Source organism: Sorex fumeus, unplaced genomic scaffold (assembly GCF_029834395.1).
Source record: "Sorex fumeus unplaced genomic scaffold, SorFum_2.1 ptg000131l, whole genome shotgun sequence".
NCBI classification, from domain to species: domain Eukaryota; kingdom Metazoa; phylum Chordata; class Mammalia; order Eulipotyphla; family Soricidae; genus Sorex; species Sorex fumeus.
Genome location: NW_026606188.1, coordinates 32,129,310 through 32,151,525, shown reverse-complemented (window position 1 = coordinate 32,151,525; position 22,216 = coordinate 32,129,310). Strand labels below are relative to the sequence as shown.

At 38.7% G+C, this 22,216-nt stretch overlaps 1 protein-coding gene across 1 annotated transcript; it reads left to right on the top strand.

The window, feature by feature from the left end:
• The first annotated feature begins 697 nt into the window (after positions 1-697).
• EXTL2 (exostosin like glycosyltransferase 2) lies at positions 698-21,960 on the top strand. Its single transcript, XM_056139035.1, has 4 exons — positions 698-819; positions 15,573-16,000; positions 17,105-17,175; positions 21,456-21,960. Exons 1-4 carry the CDS (start codon positions 815-817, stop codon positions 21,942-21,944), a joined length of 993 nt encoding a protein of 330 aa, XP_055995010.1. The 5' UTR covers positions 698-814; the 3' UTR covers positions 21,945-21,960.
• Positions 21,961-22,216: the final 256 nt, after the last annotated feature.

Here is a 22,216-nt window from a genome sequence, read left to right as displayed (position 1 = left end):
TAGTTATAATTTTTTTCATAGATTTTTTACCCTGAACTTGTCTCCTCTTGGTTGTATATTGGGTTAACTATTCAGCCTCTAGCTGTGGGGAGGGCTTTGCAGTGGGGGTAGGAAGGAAGCCAGTTTCTCTGTCCTGTCATTGAGGACTGTATAAAATGAAAACAGAATTAAGGGGCAGAAGCTCATCTCTAGCCAGCGTTCTAGCTCTTTTTGTATTAGGTAAGTATTAGGAAGGGTACCAGTAAGTATTAGGAAGGGTACCATCTGTCATTCCTTGGTGATCAATACTGGAATTTGTCTACAGCCCTATTTCATATCTAAAAGTTTTTTTTCAAATGCTTCAAATTCACTATCCCATGATATTGGAATGATGAAGAAGTTGTAATGCTAGATGAAACTACAGATCTTTACAAATCTAGAAATTGAATACAAATTGAAGTACAGACTGATGGAGCTTTCAGCTTACATCTAGGTTTAGATGCACAAGCACACTAGAAGGTCAGGATGAAATAAGTTTATTCTGCTGCACGATAAAGAGAAGGAAGAAAACAAAAATAGAGTACCAACCTCACAGAAAGACATTCCCTACATACATCATTCCACAAATGTAATTCTTCGGTCACAGAAGAGCAAGTTTTATTTCTAAAAATAACTCAAAGCCTATGAACAATGGCATCAAAAGTAATTTTTAAAGATCTAGTTGACAGAAGTATCACATGAAATTCTCTTATTTTCCTTAATAGTGTCAAGAGAGCCTGTTCCTATCTGTTACTGAAGCCATAAGGAAATTTTTTTAATTTAAAACTTTGCCATAATGAGGTAAGTACCATTACCATTGTTGTTGTTTTTAAAATTGTGGTTAAAAATATGCATAAATAAATAGCTTACAGTCATTTTTAAGAGTATATTTAGTAGTGTTAAATTTATTCACATTGTTGGATATCCAGTCTAAAATTATCGTCTTGTAAAATGGAAACTCTGTTTATTAAAGACTTCCCCAGTTCTCCCATCTCCTGCCCCGGGGAATGTACCATTCTACGTTTCTATTAATTTGTGGTATTTAATAGATACCTTCGGCTGGAGCGATAGCACAGTAGGTAGGGCGTTAGAGCATTTGCCTTGCACATGTTCGACTGGGGTTCGATTCCTCCGCCCCAGTTTGATTCCTCTGCCCGTCTCGGAGAACCCAGCAAGCTACCGAGAGTATCCTGCCCACACAGCAGAGTCTAGCAAGTTCCCCGTGATATATTCGATATGCCACAAACAGTAACAACAAGTTTCACAATGGAGACATTACCAGTGCCTGCTCAAGCAAATCGATGAACAACGGGACAACAGTGCAACAGTGCTAATAGATACCTCATATGAGTGGAATTCAAAAGTATTTGTGTTTTTGTAAGCAGCTTATTTCACGGCATAATATCCTGAGGGTTTGTCCATATTGTTAGCATGAATTGGAATTTACATCTTTGTGAAAGGTAAATAATATTTCTTTGTGTATATGTGTACTTTATTCATCCCTCCATGTGTTGATGAATGTTTGGGTGGCCTCTACCTTTTGAGTATTGGGAATATTCTGTGAACATGGCTGAAACACCACTGTTTTATCTGGGAAACAATATTGCCCCCAAAGGTGGCTTTGTTTCCTTAGAAATAAAAGCTCTACCCAAGGGCTGAAAAAAATCACATACGGTTAAGGCACTTGCCTTGCATTCCACTAGCGGGGTCAGTCCTTGACAGCATATGGTTCCCTGAGTACCTGCAGGGGGCACTTCTGAGCACAGAGCCAAGAATAGCCCCTGACCCCCACCATCACATGTGCCTCTACCCCAAAGGAGAAGAAATTAAAAATAAATAATTAAATTTTCTTACTCAAGCAAAGTTTCTTTCTCAGATCCAATGACAAAATATTGTACCTCTTTTGTAGATCTTGTGCACTGAAGCACAAGTCTAAATTATGGAGTAAATTCAATACTGTAAAGTTCAAATGTTCCAGAATAAGTGGTAGTGCATAGAACATGACTAGAACATAACTGAAAATAGGTGCTTCAGAGGACATTGACAATACATACAGGTGACTCAAGTTTGTGTCAGGAGTGTTTTCTGACCACTCCTTTCGTGACTCAGGAAAAATCATTTCATAATCTTTTCAGCTCTCTCATCTACCAAATAGGGTGCATGTATTTTAATTCATTTCTTTCAGAATACTTGATATATTATCAATTTGAGATATTCTGTAACAGAAAAGGGAAGCAATCTAATAACTTGTTACTATTACAAGGGCTGGAACTGGCTGGGTATACATTAGCATCCCTGTTACCTGACATTGCTAGGTACCTCGTAAGCCTATAAACTGGTATGTTGACAGAAAGCTATCTATCTTTGACCTTCACTTAAATGGCAGTACTTAAATTTGCTATCAGTGATTTACATCTATCTAGATTCTCCATTTATATAGCACACATATACAACCTGTTAAATTACCAATAGAAAAGATCAATCTCTGTAACTTTAATAACCTACATATCACAGCTAATCTACATTATTGTCATTTAAAATTAGGTAAATTGGGATTGCTTCCATATCAAGTTTTATACCTACAACTTTAAATAATATTCATAAATATGAAAGCTGTTTCTCTTAGAGAAATGGTTTTGGTATGGGATTCTATGACTATAAGCAAGTAGTTTGTGTTAAAGGAAAAAGAATTCATAGAATATTCCAGTGATTTCTTACTGAAGAGTTTTGCCAGCTCTCCATTTTCTTGGGACTAAAACTCTTCAAATGAAAGGCTCTAGTATCAAGGAACAGTAAGAGTAACAATTGTAGGTGCACTTGGCTTCATTTTGACTCATTCCTGAAACTAATTTTGTGTGACACTCTGCTTTGTTAAAAATGGTTCTCTATTTATGGACTTTCTTCTTTGGACACATTAACTCTTTGGATCCTTATCAGTCATGGATATTTCTTTTAGGAATAAAGCCATTCCTACTCTGTCATCATAGCTACATAAGAGCCATATTTAATTGGCAGTCCCAGGGAAAAGAAATAAAGCTAAAGGGAATTTTTAGCTAGCGTAATACAGACTGTGTATTTTAAGTTTAGAAAGGACTGAACTGCCTCTCTCAGGAACAAATGGCAGGGTTATTTGAAAGGCTTCAGATTGATGTTAGAATGTTGAATGCCTGTAACAAATCATCATGTATAACTTTGTAACCCATGGTGTTTAAGTAAAGTGATAGGGCTGGGTTGGGGAGATAAATTTTAAAAAAGGCTTTACATAGGCCAGGATCATAGGTAGGTCATAAAACATGGGCCTCACATGTGTTTGATCCCTGGTACCATAGAGATTTTGCATATTATTCATATATTAGTTCCTTTTAAATAATAGTGATAAATCAAATCCAGTTAATTGAAAATATCTGTCTAAAGAAGGGTTAAGGAGATCTCTGAAGTCTTTTTAGAAACTTAGGAGAAAACAGCATAGCAGACTTTGCTATAAAGGGGTAGAGATACAAGTCCTTAATGTCGATAGCCCTTTTATATTTTATACTTGTCTATTTTTATGATTTATTGCCTTTGTTTTCAACATATTTAAGTTCATATGATTTAATTTTTAATAGTAGTGGTGTTTAATGTCTAGCTCACAAATTTCCTGAAAACAAAATCCAAAAAAAAAGATTTGCCTTGAACACAAGATTGTTCATTTTAAGGCAGGATTTGCATAGTGGAAAGTTTTCCTGAATTGATAGCTCTAGGAATTTGAAGCTATTATATTATGGGTATGACCAACTTAAAATTCTGTATTCTCTTCTGAGATATATGGGGGGGTGAGATTTTTTTTTAGAGGGTTCCATATTAGCCCTGTTTTTACACTCAAAGTTACTTGCAAATTTGTCTAGGCTTATTGCTAGAGGTGGTACGTCTTCCAGCACAGTTAAATGCTGTCTTTACTATACATTCTAACCAGATTTACTTGAATGGTTTATATTTCCTGACCACCAGCAGAAAGACTAGATCTTTAATGTAACAAGTACAGATATTCTTTCCTAGCAGCTTTCAGAGGAAAAATGACCCTGCATGGGAATATCCAGATGTGATATTGCAGTCAATGTATATTCATCAATATATTTAGCGATTCTTTCAGAACTATTATCTCAAAATGCAGTAAGGGCAGGATTAAGCCTTTTAAATGACAGGATTTAAATTGACTGCCAATAGTATTTAACGTTATCATTTTCTATAGAAAAGATGAATCCTATTTGTTTCTGTTTTCTTTGTTTTTTGTTTTTTTTTGGGGGGGACCACACCCAGTCGTACACAGGGCTCACTCCTGGCTCTGCAATCGGGAATGAATCCTGGTAGATTTGGGGTGGACTACATGGGGTGCCAGGGATTTAGGGAAACTGGGTTTACTGCATGAAAGGCAAGCCCTTACCCCTTATACTATCTCTCTGACCCACAGAAAATTCTTTTAACCAATGCACCTAACACAGTCAATCCACACTCTGTCATCTAAATGATCCATCCAGAATGCTGTTCAATTGTTATTAAACACAGAAACCATCAAATGAACCTGTGACCTTATATATGCCTTTTTATTATTATAAGTCCTTTCCTACTTTTTCTATTCCTAAATAATTTTTATTAGCAAGACAAAATAAGTTTCTTGTAAGTTTAAAAAGTAATGAGAACTAAGAACCTTACAAGAAAGAATGAGCCTCTCAGAGGAAAACTGAGAGGAAATCATTTAGCATGAGAGGATTACAGAGCCATAGAAGGTGGGAAAGTTGTCTGATTTTTTTTTTTATATAATGCAGGAGTACTGCTGTTTATTCAGCCATTGATTAAGTTGATTGAATTGGGCATAAACTCCACATTACCTTTTCTTTTTTTTATTCAAAATGTTAATTTTATTTTTTTATTTTATTATTATTTCCCCCCACCCCTTTTTTTGATTCACCGTGAGAAACAGTTACACAGCTTTCATGTTTGAGTTTTGGTCATACAATCATCAAACATCCATCCCTTCACCAGTGCACTTTTTCACCACCAAAATCCCCAGTATTCCCCCTCCCCCCACCCTCGTTCCAACCTTTCCTCTGCCTGTGTGGCAGACAGTTTCCCCCATACTCTCTCTCTACTTTGGTTACATCTGATATTTCAACACCAGTCTCACCATCACTCAAACCTGCTGAAAAGGCAATGCTGGACGATTTGTTTTATATTGTTTGTTATGGATAGAATATAATGCCCAGGAAATTCTGTGTCATTCTCTTCCAGGAGCTTTAGTTTATAGTTTCTGGGTCTTGGCCATTAATGAGATTACATGGCGCAGGGGGTGGGGGGCGGTTAGTGGATGTGACTGCCAAGCTACTGGAAAACTGAGGAACTGGGGGGAGGAAGCCCAGTCCCAATCGAGTGGGCTTGGAGATCTCAGTCACGGGTTCTCACATACTGGGTTTTTCTGCTGGTATGCTCTCCCCTGAGGTTCATCCCATCTTGAGTGAGGCTTGTCCCCTCTATGGAAAGGTTGTCCGAGCATGTGGACAGGGGCCTTGAACATGGTAGCGGTCGGGTTCTGGAGGTTTTCGGCTGCCGGAGTGCTTCTTGGCGTGGGAAGGGAGACTCAACCTGCTCACCTCAGAGAGGACAGCCTGGTGCAAGGTCAGGAGATTCTGCGTCTCTCTTTTCCGAGAGCTTTAGTTTATAGTCTCTGAGTCTTGGACATTGATGAGATTGCATGGTGCTAGAGGCGGTTTGTGGGTGTGACTATCAAGTTACTGGAAAACTGGGGACCTGGGTGGAGGAGGTCCAGTTCCGATACAAGTGGTCCTGGAGGTCTCAGTCACAGATTCTCGCCTACCTCTGTGCTTCAGGCCCTTGCGTCTTTTGATCCCTTTCGAGATTTATGGGTCTCTGAAATAAGGCCAATAAGTGGGCTTATAGAGCTGAGCCGGAGGTGGTTTGTGGGTGTGGCTTCCACATACCTAATTTTTGGCCATTTAATTTCTTGGTAAACTTGGCTCCAAGTTATTGGGGTCTGACCAAAAGCACAGCAGCGATTTTGGGGTATCCATAAGTCTGAAGCCACATCAGGCTGCTGATGCACCGCCCGCAGGTACAGGTTGACCTCCTGGCGGCACCATACCTCCTGTCTGACATTTCTAAAATAACAATGAAAAACTATGAATTTTCTGATTTTGAGGAAAACACTAAAAGTAAAATTTAAAAAACAAACAAAGAAACAAAAAACTCTTCCCAGATTGCCATATAGCACATGGAAAAGATTAGTGAAGCAAAATGAACTTTCCCCTGCTCTCTCTGGTTTTCTGTATTTTTCAGTGAGGCAGATTCTAATATATGACACTTAAGCATTTAATGGAACAAGCTTCTCAGGGCAGTAGTGAACTGATTTAGGCCGTTTTGATTTTTTAGTATTGGATTTTTAACTCTGCCGGTTTTCTTGAAATCTGTTTTTTTCTCAGTTTAGAACCCTGGACTGAATTTCCAATCACAGCTTGGTAAAACAGTAAAGCTTTGTTGTCTCTTTGCGTAAGTCTTGGATGCTGCCTGTTAAATAATGGTAAAGGTAAGGTAAAGCCCTCCCATTGATCGTCGATTTGCTCGAGCGGGCCCAGTAACGTCTCCATTGGAGACTTTGTTGTTACTGTGTCTGGCATATCGAATACTCTCGGTAGCTTGCCGGGCTCTCCGAGAGGGGCGGAGGAATCGAACTCGGGTTGGCCATGTTGGCCGCGTGCAAGGCAGACGCCCTACCCGCTGTGCTACAGTTAAATAATACAGTTAAATAATACAGAGTTAATACAGTGTTAAATAATACAGTTAAATAATACAGTTGCTGGTTATTATCACCTACTAAAAGTTTGGGTAAATTAGACAGGATGATATTATTTAACATATGATGATTTTCTCCCAAGGTAAGTGAGTTCGTTCTTCAAGAGTTTTTATAGGAACAAGGAAGGTCAGTGTATTTTAAAGCAGAGTATCTTTGAAATATTGGAAAGGAGAAGCAGAGTTCTGGGGCATCTTTTATTCATCAAGTAACTTGACCACAAAACTAAAAGTAGAAAGGTGACTTGTATGACCTGTGCTTGAAGCCACATTTCATGACTTGCTCTCCTCACAAGATGAGTTTCGGAGGTGAAGCTCATCTTCCTCTAGGTCCGTAGACTAGGAAAGAAATTGTCATCAGGGATATTGGCAAGCAAAAAGGCAAAAAGATGAACTGTTGAGCAAGGAGGTGAGCAGAGAAGGGATGCACAGCAGATATTGGGGATGGGGGGGGGTGCCCAAAGAATATGAACCTTTCTGATCATTCCAGTGAAGTTACAGTCCCTTGAAGAGAGATAAGAAATCTTAAGGGGGGGGGAGGACAAAGAAATAAAAGGTTCATATTTTAAAGAGAAGGGAATTATGCAGGATTCATCTATATAGGCATTGTAAACAGATCTCGCAAGTGCAAGCTTTGAATGAAAGGTCTGTGAGGCCTCCTTCCTCCTCCCACTGGAGCTTTTTGTGTTTCCAGGGAGATAGACAATTAGGCAGAGCAACTTCCTAAATTTCAGGCTCTTAAATCAGCATGCCACTTAGGCATGTCCTGGAGTAGACTTTTTCAGTTCCATGAGGAGCTAAGATAGGTCTTTCAAGGGAGGAAAGTTTTTAGAGGTGCTCTTTAGTCTAATTGGTACTTAATTTGAATGTAATATGGATTTTTTTGTTTTTTATGTAATGTATATTTTGCTTATATGTATTTATATTTTGTTTCTAGGGGGTCATACCTAGCGAAACTCTGGGGATACTCCTGTCTCTGCACTCATAAATTACTCCTGGCAGCACTTGGGGGACCATATAGGATGCCAGGATTGAATCCTGTTCAACCATGTGCAAGGCAAATATGCCCTACCCACTATGCTATCTCTCTAGCACCATGATTTGGCATTATATAGTTAAGTTTCAGGTATTTCTTACCCATTGTAAAATTTAATACAATTTAAACGTAGAATCCCTCACTCTGTACAACCAAATGAGGTATGAGTGCTTAAGCAAAAAAGGACACAATTGTTTATTTTTTTATTTATTTTTATTGAATCGCTGTGAGATAGTTACAAACTTTCATGTTTGAGTTACAGTCACACAATGATCAAACACCCATCCCTCCACCAGTGCACATTCCCCACCAACAGTATCCCAGGAATAACCCCCCTTTCCCACCTTCCTCCTACCTCCATGGGGGACAATATTTCCTATACTCTTTCTCTCTACTTTTGGGCATTTTGGTTTGCAATACAGACACTGAGAGGTTATCATGTTTGGTCCATTATCTACTTTCAGCACACATCTCCCATCCTGACTGATTCCTTCAACCCTCATTTTCTTAGTGATCTCTTCTCTATAGAGCTGCCTTCTTTCCTATGCTCATGAGGCAGGCTTCCAGCTATGGATCAATCTTCCTGGCCCTTGTACCTCCTCCCCTTGGGTGTCAGTCTCATGTTACATTATTTTATATACTCCACAAATGAGTGCAGTTCTTCTATGTCTGTCCCTCTCTTTCTGACTTATTTCACTTAGCATGATACTAATATCATGTGGATACTTATCCACTTATAAGTAATATATTTGTGGATACTTATTACTTATATTACTTGCAATACTAATACCAAGTGGATACTTATCCACTTATAAGCAAATTTTATGACTTCATCTCTCCTAACAGCCGCGTAGTATTCTATTGTGTAGATGTACCAAAGTTTCTTTAATCAGTCATCTGTTCTAAGGCACTTGAATTGTCCGATTACAATTCTTGGTTATAAAGATGAATGAGCTATCTTCAAGATAAAATCAGACTCAAAAATGAGCAGTGGCACAGTCAGTAGTCCTAATATCTGGACATAGTCCCAGATCCCTAAGGTCCTGTTTCCCAAGAGCCCTGACGGTAGAGCATTGGTAGGAGAATTCACAGGTAAGGGGATTTTACAGGGTCTTGGGACGTAGGGAGTAGGAGTGTGTCAGGTGAGCAGAGGGAAGAGCTTGGTTAGTAGAGAAAACATTAAGTCACAGCACAGAGACCAATGGATGAGCCAGCTGCCCACAGGTACCAGCAGAAGGAAGTTTTTTTTGACTGTACCACGTGCCCATTTTTGTGTTTGACAGTGTTTCTTGGCTAGGTGTCAACCAGACCATCAGCTGACAACTGCTTCTTCTGACTCTTCTTGAATGTCTATGCAAGGAAATCCCAGATTCTGAGTCCTTGAAATAATTTATCTCTTGGCAACTGAGGGCCTTTATCTGAACATTTATATAACAGTTTTTAAGCAATCTGTACTATCTTGAAGTGAAATGGTAGAGAAGAGCTGTCATTCTTCCACCATCTGTGACATCACAAGGAGAATGACAGACACTCAGCATACAACATCAGACTGCTCGTTGCTTCTCCAGGAGTAAGATGACATGAGTAATTTTTGTTCATGCTCTGTTCTCACACATGTTTCTGTTGCTTTTTCATGGATAAATACTGGTTATTTTTCAGTCCGACATAACCAGTCCTAAGAAAAGAATTCTCCATTCAATAGTGTTTCTTCTAGCATACTTTGGTTAGAGGATGCTGTTAATAAGGCCCTCCCGTTGATCGTCGATTTGCTCGAGCGGGCCCAGTAACATCTCCATTGGAGACTTTGTTGTTACTGTGTCTGGCATATGAAAATTCAAATTGTCTTTCTTATTTAAAGATACACACTAGAGAATATCACTGTTTCTTCATAGACTACATATTATGTATTTTCCCATTGGAACGTTAAAATAGGGCTGGAGCAAGAATGCTCACCAGGCCAAACACCAGCTGGAGGACAGCAGCAGCCCTGAGCATTGGGGTGAGGGTTATGGCAAAAAAATAATAATAATAATAACCAAAAAAAGCACAATTTTTAAAAGAAATTTCATAAAATTTCAAATAATGCCCTTCCAAAAGTTTTCTTAATTTTTAGATATTTTTCTTTTCTGCCCACATGTGGTACAGTGAACCTGGCAAGCTACCCGTGGCATATTCAATATTCCAAAAACAATAACAATAACGGGTCTCTTTCCCTTGACCCTGAAAGAGCCTCCAGTACAGCAGCATTGGGAAAGACATGTAAGGAAAGGCTGATAAATTTCAGGGCTGGGACGAATAGAGACATTACTGGTGCCCGCTCGAGTAAATCGATGAACAACGGAATGACAGTGATACAGAGATACAGTGATTTACTTTTCTGATATAGTGACCTAATAGAAAAAACATATATATTCACCGAGCAGAGAGATAGTGCGGTGGGCACGCACTTGATTTACAGGCAGTTGATCCAGGTTTGATCCCTGGCACCCCATATGGTCCCCGAGCCCCACCAGGAGTGATTCCTGAGTCTTCATGGGACGTGGGGGACATATGGGGTTCTGGCTGTATAATCCTGTAAAGCATACTAAAAGCCATTGAACATTTTACTTCAGGTAGCATGTACGAAAAGTGAACTTAATCAAATTGTAAAACTTATTCCAAAAATACTAAGCATGAATACTTATACCCTCTAACTGGTACTCTGATGATAGTACTAACCTTTGGACACATCCTTGCAGGATTTGCCATAACACGGTGGGAGGAGGCAGGGACCATGCCATCAGATCTAGATTCCCATACCTCTGCTGTGGTTGCCTTCAGCAAGTCCCTGATGCCCAGATTTTTATCTTAAAAAGGAGGAATCTGGCTTAGAACCTGAGCTGCCTTTCAGCGCTCTGAGTTTATGTGTGTCTGTGATCGGGGCCATTTTAGAGATCAGACTTTACCTCTCATGGAGTGTAGTAACTTGTGGAGTGTTCAGAGACTTCCTGGTTAGAATCGTTTCCAGCACACAGGTTGCTTTCCTTGGCAACAACCAGACAATAACCTAGGCAACAACCAGACAATAACCAGAGAAAGGCCATTCAACGTCAGCACTGTTTCGACATTAGGTTGGAGTCCTAAAGGTTCCCAAATGTATTTGGTTTATAGCCCTTTTTTAGGGGTTGGATAATTACTGAGTCCCCCAGTCCCAAATATACCTTCTTTATGTGAACAAACAGAAAGCTCCCCTAGCTTTCTGTTAGTATACCAGGGAATACTGACCCTTATCATTCCAGCTTCCGCCCCACCCTGAGGCAGTACTGCCCACCTTGGTAAACACTGGGCTTGAGCATTCTTGCTGGTGATGGGGAAGGCTGTTCTATGTAATATTGGTCATTTAGCAGCAGTTCTAAAATCTGCAACTGGACTGCAATAGTTTCTCCTCTTCAGTCCCAGCAATCAACATGTCTGCTGACTACCCACTGCCCCCTAGAGAACAAAATTCCCAGTAGAAAATCCTTGGTTAGAAGGTACTAGAATAGCTATAAAAAACAAAGAGTGTGCTCCCTCTATGAAGAACTAATAAGTTAGCATATATGCAAGTGATATCATTTGGGATATCTGATTTTTCAGAGACCCCCCTGAAAGAGCCTCCAATACGTTGGGAAGGACAGGTAAGGAGAGGCTGCTAAAATCTAAGGGCTGGGACGAATGTCATTTACTGGTGCCCACTCAAGCAAATCGATGAACAACAGGATAACAGTGATGCAGTGAAGAGAAGAGGAAGGATTTTTGTTGTTTTCATTTGGTTCTTGGCCCACACTTGCCTGTGCTCAGGGCTTATTTCTAGCTGTGCTCAGGAATGTTTCCTGCCAGGGCTAGGGGACCATATGAGGTGCGAGTATTGCACCCTGGTTGGCCATATGCAAGCCAAGCACCCTGCTCTCTATACTATCTCTCCAGCCCCATTAGAGGAAGAATTTTTATTTGTTTTGCTGTCAGTTACTGTGTTCATCATAGTCAGCTGTAGTTACGGATAGGAGAAGAGTAGATAGGGAATAGACAAGCTGTCAGATCTTTTTTCACATGGACAGTGTGATTAGTAAATATATGCAAGGCATAATTTTTAAAAGAAAGAAATAAAAGCAAATCTGGACAGGATGATTTAAAAGTTGAAGAAAGCAAATTGGGAGGTGCCTACATTTACTTAAGGTTGCCAGATTTCTTTCACCTATAGTTCAAAGGCATGAATTAGATGATAGTTTCTTCTCAGTTTAAGAATAAAAACAATGGGGCTGGAGCGATAGCACAGCAGGTAGGACATTTGCCTTGCACACAGCCGACCCAGGTTCGATTCCCGGCATCCCATATGATCCCCTGAGCACCGCCAGGAGTAATTCCTGAGTGCATGAGCCAGGAGTAACCCCTGTGCATCACCGGGTGTGACCCAAAAAGCAAAAAACAAGTAAAAATAAAAACAAAGTTGAAGCAGAAATCCACACATTCAGGTAGATGGTAATGAGGGCATTATTATTTTCAATCTATCTGAAGTTGTTTCTAATGGACTTACATCAGAATTTCATATTTCTATTTTTCTCACTATATTGCATCATATAAAGTTCTTGCTTTTCTTACTCTTAAGTGCAAACTAGCATAACTTTTTTATATAATTTTATTATGCTGTGTCATTTAATAAAACTACATGAAATATTTAAAGTGTATTTCAAAAGATATGAATTATTTATATCTCCCCTAGAATCTTTGATACAGGTTAAATAGGGGATTAAGAGCTACCTAAAAGAAGAAATTTTATGATCAGCATGAATATAAACTACCACATAAAAACAGATAAAAGTGAAAGTCATTCTGGAATGTCTTTGATAGTACATATTTATAGTAGACTATAGTGACGAATTAATTGCTTTTTTTCTAGACTAAGCTGACAAACAATAATTTATCAACATCCGCTTGAGAAAGTCCAAACACTTTAAGTTTTATAAAATGCTAGTTCTACTCTGCTGTAGAAAATGAAAGAAAGATCTTAGGATATATACTGAGACTATTGCCTGGTGATTCTTTAGCACTTTCAACTACCCATTTTATGTAGAACTGGAAATACGTCTTATGAGACCTGCTTTTGATTCATTATGAGAAGCGTTTTGAAGGACTTTGAATCTGTATTATTATTTCATAATAGTTTGGTTTTGGTTGGCTACATTTGCAAGATGTGTGTTGTTCTAGTAATAAGAGAGTGCACATAATGAAAATACTGCGCTCAAACGCCTTAAATTACTGTCCTTGAATAATAATCAGGGTAAAGCTGAGGTTCCTTCGAAAATAATTTGCTTTATTATTGTTTTAAGAGCAAGGCTATGATAAAGAGGAAATACAAAATTGCTTTTCTTAATAGAAAAGCAGGCTGCAGAGAAAGTACAGGAGAGTACATCCTTGAAAGCTCACCAAAGGTCACTACAAAGTTATGTAGCTTTTCAGTTCTGGCCTATTGAAAATGGAGAGCTGCTGAATCCTCATGAATCAGCTCTTCCGTTGCTTACTCATGATTAGATGTGTGCTCCTCCTCCCCTGGAGTTCTCCATCCCCTATTCTGTTCAACTTTGTAAGATGTTAAAGGCACTGTTTGGCATATCTCTGCCCTTGCCTAACTATATAGAAAAAATAAACTGTTTCCACAGTTATAAAATGTGTTTCACAATGTGAAACAAGACTATAGGAATGTGATGTTTACTTTTCTTCAACCACTGCTCAGTCTCCAGTTTAAAAAAAAAAAAAAAGAAAAGATTGATCATATATCACTTGGTAGGTAAAGTGAGGTTTTATTTGGAATCAAGTCTGTTGATGGGAAGATTTAGACTATGGATTTAGGATTGCCTGTGACCTGGCTGCAGATGCCCAACATTAAGAGAAGGTATGACCAAGGGCTCTGACACACAGGCCACTTTATACAGGCCACATGGGTTACTTTTCTACAAGATGGAGAAAAACAGAGCAGAAGCAGCACTGGATCATGAACAGTGACCGATACAGTTAGCATGGCATTGCGTGAGCCACCTTTATCCTGATTGTAAGAATTCCCCCACCTTTATTAAATTTTTCTATATTAAGGAATAGATGAAAGTATGTGTTGTGTAGCTTAGGAAGAGAAGTGTATTTAAAAGAATAGAGGATAAACTGCAGATTAATTATCAATAAGTCATAATCAGATCAATAATCTTATTTTGTCTGTTACAAAGAGCTCTACTTCCGAATTGTATATTTTGACATTCTTTTTTGTCTTTGTTCTTGTTTTATTGTTTGATTTTTGGCTCACACCCAGTGGTGCTCAGGGCTTACTCCTGGCTCTGTGCTCAGAGATCACTCCATATGTCATGCCGGGTCAAATCCAGATTGGTCATGTGCAAAGCTGCTCTGGTCCATATTTTGATATTCTTTTAGAATATCATTTACCTTTAGGTTCCGGCATTATAGAATTTCATGCTTACAGCTTCACACCTCTCTATAGAATCTGCCATGCCACTACCACAGTTCCAGTATCATCCTGTGCCTATCACCCCTCCCCCTGAGACTAGGAGTTAAGATTATTTATTTCTTTGCCAGTTCATTCATTTTCCGTGGTTTTATGTCTCTCTCTCTGTGTGTGTGTGTGTGTGTGTGTGTGTGTGTGTGTGTGTGTGATTGCTGCACTCAGGAATCACTCATGGTGGTACTCGAAGGACCATATGGGATGCTGGGGATCAAACCAGGGTCTGCTGCATGCCAAGGCACACATCCAGCCCACTGTACCGTCACTGGCCACTGGTTATATTAAACATGAGTGAATCCTTCTGGTAATTGTCTTTTACTTCCTGAAATATTTCTCTTAGCATGGCCACGTCAAGTTCCATCGTCTTAACCAAATGACACAATTTCATCTTTTTTAAATTGTAGAATCATGTTTTGCTGAATCTATGTGAGAGCTTCTTTGTCCAGTTGTCTATGGACATTCAAAATGGTTTCATACTTGGGCTCTTGTAAATAATGTTGCTATAATCACAAGGGGGCTGCTATCTTTTAGAATTAGTGCTTTTGTGTTCTTCAAATAAATTCCGAGGAGTGGTTTTATTGGCTCTTGGAATATATCTATCTTTCTTTCTTTCTCTCTTTCTTTCTTTCTTTCTTTCTTTTTTTTTTTTATTTTTTGGGCCAACCCAGCAATGCTCTGGAATTACTATGGGCTCTGCATGAAGAAATTGCTCCTAGCAGTACACAGGGAACCATTTGGGATGCCGGGGATTGAACTCAAGTCAACTGCATGCAAAGCAGCCTCCCTATCCACTGTACTATCTCTCCGGCCCCCCATTTTAATTTTTTTAAAGGTACCTCCATATTGGTTTTCCAGCAGAGGCTTATTCTACTTTACATTCCCATCAAAGTATACCAGGATTACCTTTTTCCTCACATTCTTGGCAACATTTGTTGTTTCCAATATTTTTGATAAAGGTCATTTTTACCTCATTGTAGTTATGATTTACATTTTCCTAAATATAAGGGATCACTCCTGGCAGGTTCGGGGCACCATCTGTGGTATCCGGAATTGAACCTGGGACGGCTGTGTGCTAGGCAAGCTCATTAATCTCTGTACTATCTCTCAAGCCCTAGAGAATGCTAAAATTCTTAGATTTTATTTCTGTTCCTGTTCCAGATTTTGCCACATCTGCAAACTTCCTGGAAGGGTGATGGGGATCCGAGTGCTTCGTTTCTCTTTGGTGATTGTCCTTGTGTTGCTTCTGGTAGCTGGAGCTTTGACCACTTTGCTTCCGAACATCAAAGAGGACAAGATGATCACTTTGCGGCGGGAAATAAAATCCCAGAGCAAGTCTGCCATGGACTCCTTCACTCTCATTATGCAGACTTACAATAGAACTGATCTCTTGTTGAGACTTTTAAATCATTATCAGGCTGTACCACATCTGCACAAAGTGATTGTCGTGTGGAACAATATTGGGGAGAAGAGTCCAGATGAATTATGGAATTCTCTTGGGCCTCACCCCGTTCCTGTAATCTTCAAACTGCAGACAGTTAACAGGATGAGAAATAGACTCCAGGCCTTTCCAGAACTGGAAACAAAGGGTGAGTTGCCAGCTGTGTTTTTACTGTGATAGGAGAGCAACTAATCAAAGCTTCTGGGGCCCCAGTTGATGGCCATCACCTTGCCATATTTGACTGAAGAAAATAGGAAAATGTATTGATATAAAGCACTTTGAAAATCGTAAGGTGGTTTCCAAAATGTCAAGAAGTGGTTTCCTGGAAGGCTGTTGGGCAGGGAGTTACAAGCATCTTTTAACAAAATTGGAGAGGTTAATATTGCGAAATAAGTTATATCATAATGACATATTACAGTTTCACTGTATCACTGTCATCCCATTGATCATCGAATTACTCGAGCGGGTGCCAGTAACATCTCTATTTCTCCCAGATTTTATCAGCCTCTTCTTACTCATAGTTTCCCAACGATTGGAGGCTCTTTCAGGGTCAGGGGAATGAGACCTATTGTCGTTACTGTATTTGGCATATCGAATACACCACGGGGAGCTTGCCAGGCTCTGCCCGTGTAGGTGGGATACTCTTGGTAGCTTGCTGGGCTCTTTGTCAGGCATAACTAGGAAGAAAATATCTTATAATGTAACGCCATGCGGTTTGGAAAGCGGCCTGGAGCATGATGGTGGTTGGGTAGTGGAGGTCGGCTGCCAGGGCTGGGTCCCTTGGGGTGGGGAGGGCTCTCATCCACCCCACAGACTGGCGCAGAGTCCTATTACTGTAAAGGAATTACAGTTTAGAAGATTGAAAATGCCATTTATCTTATGTTCAATACATTTTTTGCTAACTCCCCTTTTTCAGATATACATAGCAGTTTCACAAAGGTTTTATTGGCTTAAAAGAATCACAGTGTTTATTATACCTTCACTAGTTATAATAAATAATTATATATTTACTAGCTTCAAAATGATGGATGGCAAATTCCCGTCATAAATTCCCTCTCGAATAGTTGTCATAACAGTTACAATTCAAATGACTTTTTCCTGCTAGATGCATCTCTCTAGCAGTACATCTCTTATTTATTCATTTGCTCTAAAACTACCTCTTTTGAATGATTTACATTGACCCATTGTATCCTTACCGGTTTTGTTTTCATTTCAAAACTGCTCTATTAAAATATTTTTTCTTTCTTTTCAGCGGTATTAATGGTAGATGATGACACATTAATTAGTGCCCAAGACCTTGTTTTCGCTTTCTCCGTGTGGCAGGTATTGTTGCTTATCGTTTATGAATTATTTTACGTAAATTTTTACCTTTTGTTTAGTGAGGGTAACTTAATTTTGTGTGAGATTCAGACAAAGCAGTGTAGAAAGTAAAAGTTAGATAAATGCGTCGTATGTTATCAAGTTACTATATAGTGTATGCCCAGTTAAGTACACAATATGTGCTCAATGAAGCCAAGCAGAAAGAGTATCTTTATTCGTGTTTACTATGTTGGAAAGAAGAGTTAGAATTCCTTTCCAAAGTAATTTTGCATAGCAAAGATTAGGATCTAAGGATAATCCTTTACAAAACTATAAACATGTGTCTCAAATGAAAGTTTATTTCTGTATTAACATTTATATAACTTTCCTTAAAGGAAAGGATTTGCTGGGCCAGAGAGATAGTACAGCAGGTAGAGCATCTGCCTTGAGTACGGCTGATCAGGATTTGCTCCCTGGCACTGCATATGTTCCCTTGAGCTTACCAGGAGTGATCCCTGAGTACCGAACCAGCAGAAAGCCCCGATCAATGCCAGTCACTCAAGGGGAAAGAGCATTTTTTTATCCACAAAATTTAAGCCTAATTCTGAGACTATTGGTTAGTGTGATAAACATCGATAATCTGCCTATCCATGGATGATTTTGGTAAAGAAAATATGGTATATTCACACAACATGTATCATTATGGTGGTAGTTATAAATTTTTTAACTCCTAAATCCTGGATGAGATAAACAGGCATACACTGTCCTATAAAATAGCTCTCTCCTACTGAATATGTATTAATAGTAGCCAAATTTTACAAGTTGCCCTACAATTACCAGAAACCAGAACAGCATACAAATATTCTGAAACCCTGTCAAGTAATTAAACACTGTGTGAACAAATAAAGGGTCTAATTTGCACTGTAGTAACTTTTCTTAATTAGCAACTTGGGATGTAACAGCCTCAGATGTTAATGGGAGAAGTCGCCCGAGCCTCACATTTAAAAAACTTTTTTGAACTTTATACCTAGTAGACAGATCAACAAATTTTTTTTCATGCCATCAGTTTTTCCAACTCTGTTAATAAAGGCTTCTAGGCAAGAAAGTCCTAATTTAAAGAATGCTCCAGCTGTGAGATTTCATGTTCAGGTTTAAAAAAAAAAATCAATTTGGCTAAAATGTCAGGAGGGAGAAAAGCTTTGAGTAAAGATCACTATGAGTAAACTATAATTAAAGATGGATAAATAGGAATTTGTTTTATTTATAAAAACACCAAAAAAATATTCAGTTTCAATCTGCTGTTCAGGACAATTTGATTTCTTACATTCCCAGCAGTGTCCTGCATAGTATGATGATTTGGGGTATTTATATAAGATTAGACAGGTTTATTTTTTTGGTTTTTGGGAGGAGCCAGGCCAGTGATGTTCAGAGTTGACTCCTGACTCTGCACTCTGGGATCACTCCTGACAGAACTCTGGGGGCCATATCAGGTTCAGGGGATCTAATCTGGGCCGGCTACATTAAAGGCAAATGTCTGACCTGTTGTACCCTTGCTGCCACACCCAAGGCTGAATTATAGAATTCATTTGTTTATTTGTACTTACCTCTGACTTCTTCTCATACTTTCCCTTTTCCCTCTGTGACCATCTATGAATTTTTTTTTTCCGCCTGGATTTAGTAAGTACTTCTCTGAAGTCTCTCAGCCTTTATTCCCCATCCCTTCACTTTCTCCGAATAGCAGCTTCCATCCTTTCCTTAGTGCCTCTTGATTTTCCCAAGTTTTTGCAACGTTCATACAGTTTGGTAGTTGCTTATTTGTATATCTGCATCAGACCCTCTCAATACTGATTTCTTGGAAATGAGATTTTGACACAAACTGATTTGGGGATATGTGTGACAAGGTGTTCATAGTTTAGTATCTATTCTGATTTCTGTAAATGATTGTAATTCAAATTATGTGTGCTATTGATCTAAACCTTTTAACCAGTTAAATTTTTATCTATTTTCTGTAATTAACTGGTTGCATTTTATTTGCTGATTTCTGTCATTTGACCTAATACTATTAAGAGTTTTGCTACTCAACTTTCTTCAAAGATTGTTTTATTATTTTATTACTCTTGTAATTAAGGTAAGGCATTTACTATAATGCTAATGTTTATGGTCTTTTTATAGTTATCGCATCTCACTACCACCAAAGAACCCAAGTTCATCCACCAATATCTTTGTGTTTCTTCTAGTTTCCCTCTTGATATCCTGCTCCATCTCTCACTTGCATGATAATCTGGTATATAAAAGGAAATACTCATAGCTGAAATGATAGTCTAGGGGTTAAGTTGGCCTAGAAGATGGCCAACTCTAACATGATCCCCAGCACTACATGGTTGCAGAGCACTGCAGGGAGGGACCCCAGAGCACAGAGGCAGCACTAGCCCCCAAGTACTGCTGGGTATGACCCAATACCACCCCTCTCCAATTTTTAAAAATAAATGAAAGGAAATACCCAAGCAGAAAGTATTATGTATAACATTATTTAAATGAGACATCATCTAAAATCCAGAAGACAGGAAAACAAACATTGTAGAGGATGTGGAAAGAAGGGAAGCCTTGTGCATTGTTGGTCGGAATGTATGTAAACTAGAGCAGTCATTATGGAAAAGCAGTATGGAGATCCTAAAATAATTAAAAATAAACATTTTGTGTGATCTACTTATCCCATTTTTGAATGTTTGCCCCCAAATTTAAAAAAAAATTAAGTTGGATAACATGTTAGTTGCATTTTGCATCTGTATGTTTGTATAGTAGCCAAAAGGTAAAAAAAACTAAGTTTCCTATATATAGAAACTAAATAAAGAAAATGTGGTAGAAGTACTGAGGGGATATCTCAGAGAGATGGAACACATTCCTAGTGTGTGTGTCCTGTGTGTGTGTGTCCCTAAGTGTGATTCCCACATACATGGTTCCCAATAGCCTTCAAAACCCCCCTGAGGTCAACTTAGCCACAGCAACACTTTATTTTGAGTCACTAGAGCAGAAGCATTTCCCATAAACTTATCATAGGAAAAGTCCGCAAAGGTACTCAAGCACTGCTGGAGAGGAAAAAATTATGGAGACCTTCCACTTGCAACTACATTGATGAGACTTCGAGCGGCCTATCTTAGTGAGAACAAGCCAAGCTGACTAAGATTTCACTTGTATATAATATATAGAGAAAGCAAACGAATGGATGAACTCATTGAAGTAAAAATAGACTTCAATGGGGCTGGAGCGATAGCACAGCAGGTAGGGCATTTGCCTTGCATGCAGACAACCCGGGTTCGATTCCCAGCATCCCATATGATCCCCTGAGCACCGCCAGGGGTAATTCCTGAGTGCAGAGCCAGGAGTAACCCCTGAGCATCGCCAAGTGTGACCCCAAAAAATAAATAAATAAATTAAAAAAAATAGACTTCAAGACTATTAGAAAATTAGTAGTTACTAGGAGGGAAAAGGGGAAGGAGAGATGGGCCAATCAGTAAAAGAGAGGGGTCCTTTGAGTGTGGAAGGATATTTAGTGGTCCCAGACTCTGTTTCAGCTCTGTGCTTGGGGTTCTCTTCCTGTGGTACTCAGGAGACTGTGTAGTTCCAGAAATTGAATGCAGGCTTCCTGCATGCAAAGTATGTGCCCAGTCCATTGAACTATCTCTCTGGCCCTTTACCAGTGGAATTAATTTAGTATATGCTTGTGTTGGCTTTTAGAGATATGTACCTGAAATATGATATAATGCAGTGTTAACATCAATTAAAAATGCCTGTACAAATAGTCAAAAATCAATTGATGACATTCAAGAATATTGGAATCAATAAATAAAAATAGTAATATTATGCATAATATTATGCATCATATAAATTATAAAACATTTTAATATATATCATAAAATATAATTAATTGTATACTTAGATGATTAAAATAAATTTTCAAAAATAGTCATATCTTTTTATCTCCTGTGATAAATAGCATTTACACAGTTCTTTCTTACTTTAAACTTTGACTGTGAAAGACTAGCTTTTATAAATTTCAAATAGTCCTAAATTAGGTGAGCATTTGTAAGACTAAAAGTTATGTTTTGGGGGAGTCTTAGGTTGTGGTGGAATTTGACCTATAAACTTATGAGGACATTTTATTTATGAGGTTGCCTGGAGTTAGATGGAACTGAGATGTAGAAAATAGGAATAGAATTAAGTTGACCAATTAATTAAAGTTGCTCTTTCCATATGTCTGCAATAAAGAAGTGCCACCTTTAATTGTTGTTGTTTTTTTCCTCCAGCAATTTCCTGATCAGATTGTAGGATTTGTGCCTAGAAAGCACGTCTCTACTTCATCAGGTATCTACAGTTATGGAGGTTTTGAACTGCAAACACCTGGATTTGGAAATGGTGACCAGTATTCTATGGTGCTGATTGGAGCCTCCTTCTTCAGTAGCAGATACCTTGAACTCTTTGAGAGACAGCCTGCAGCTGTCCATGCTTTAATAGATGAGACACAAAACTGTGATGATATCACCATGAATTTTATTGTTGCCAAGCACACTGGAAAAACTTCTGGGGTATTTGTGAAGCCTGTAAACATGGGCAATTTAGAAAAAGAAACCAATGGTGGCTATTCTGGGATGTGGCATCGAGCTGAGCATTTTCTGCAGAGATCTTACTGTATAAATAAGCTTGTTAATATCTACTCTAGCATGCCCTTAAAATACTCCAACATTATGATTTCTCAGTTTGGTTTTCCATATGCCAACCACAAAAGTAAAATGTGAAAGTGAAAAAAAAAAAGCAAAAAGAGAAGTACAAACCATCAAAACTGCTTAGAATTTGAGTAGCTACTCCATGCTCTGGGTGTCTGGTATTTTGCATTTTTCAAGTGGCATCACAAACTTCCATCTTCTCCTGAAGTCTCTACAAAGAAAACAGTCTGCAGCACTTCTTGGATGTAATACTCATCATTAACTTAAAAAACAGGAAGTTGGCACTATCTAGAAAGGTCTTCTAGTGAGGAGTTTCATCCATAGACAAAACACCTCAATCAACA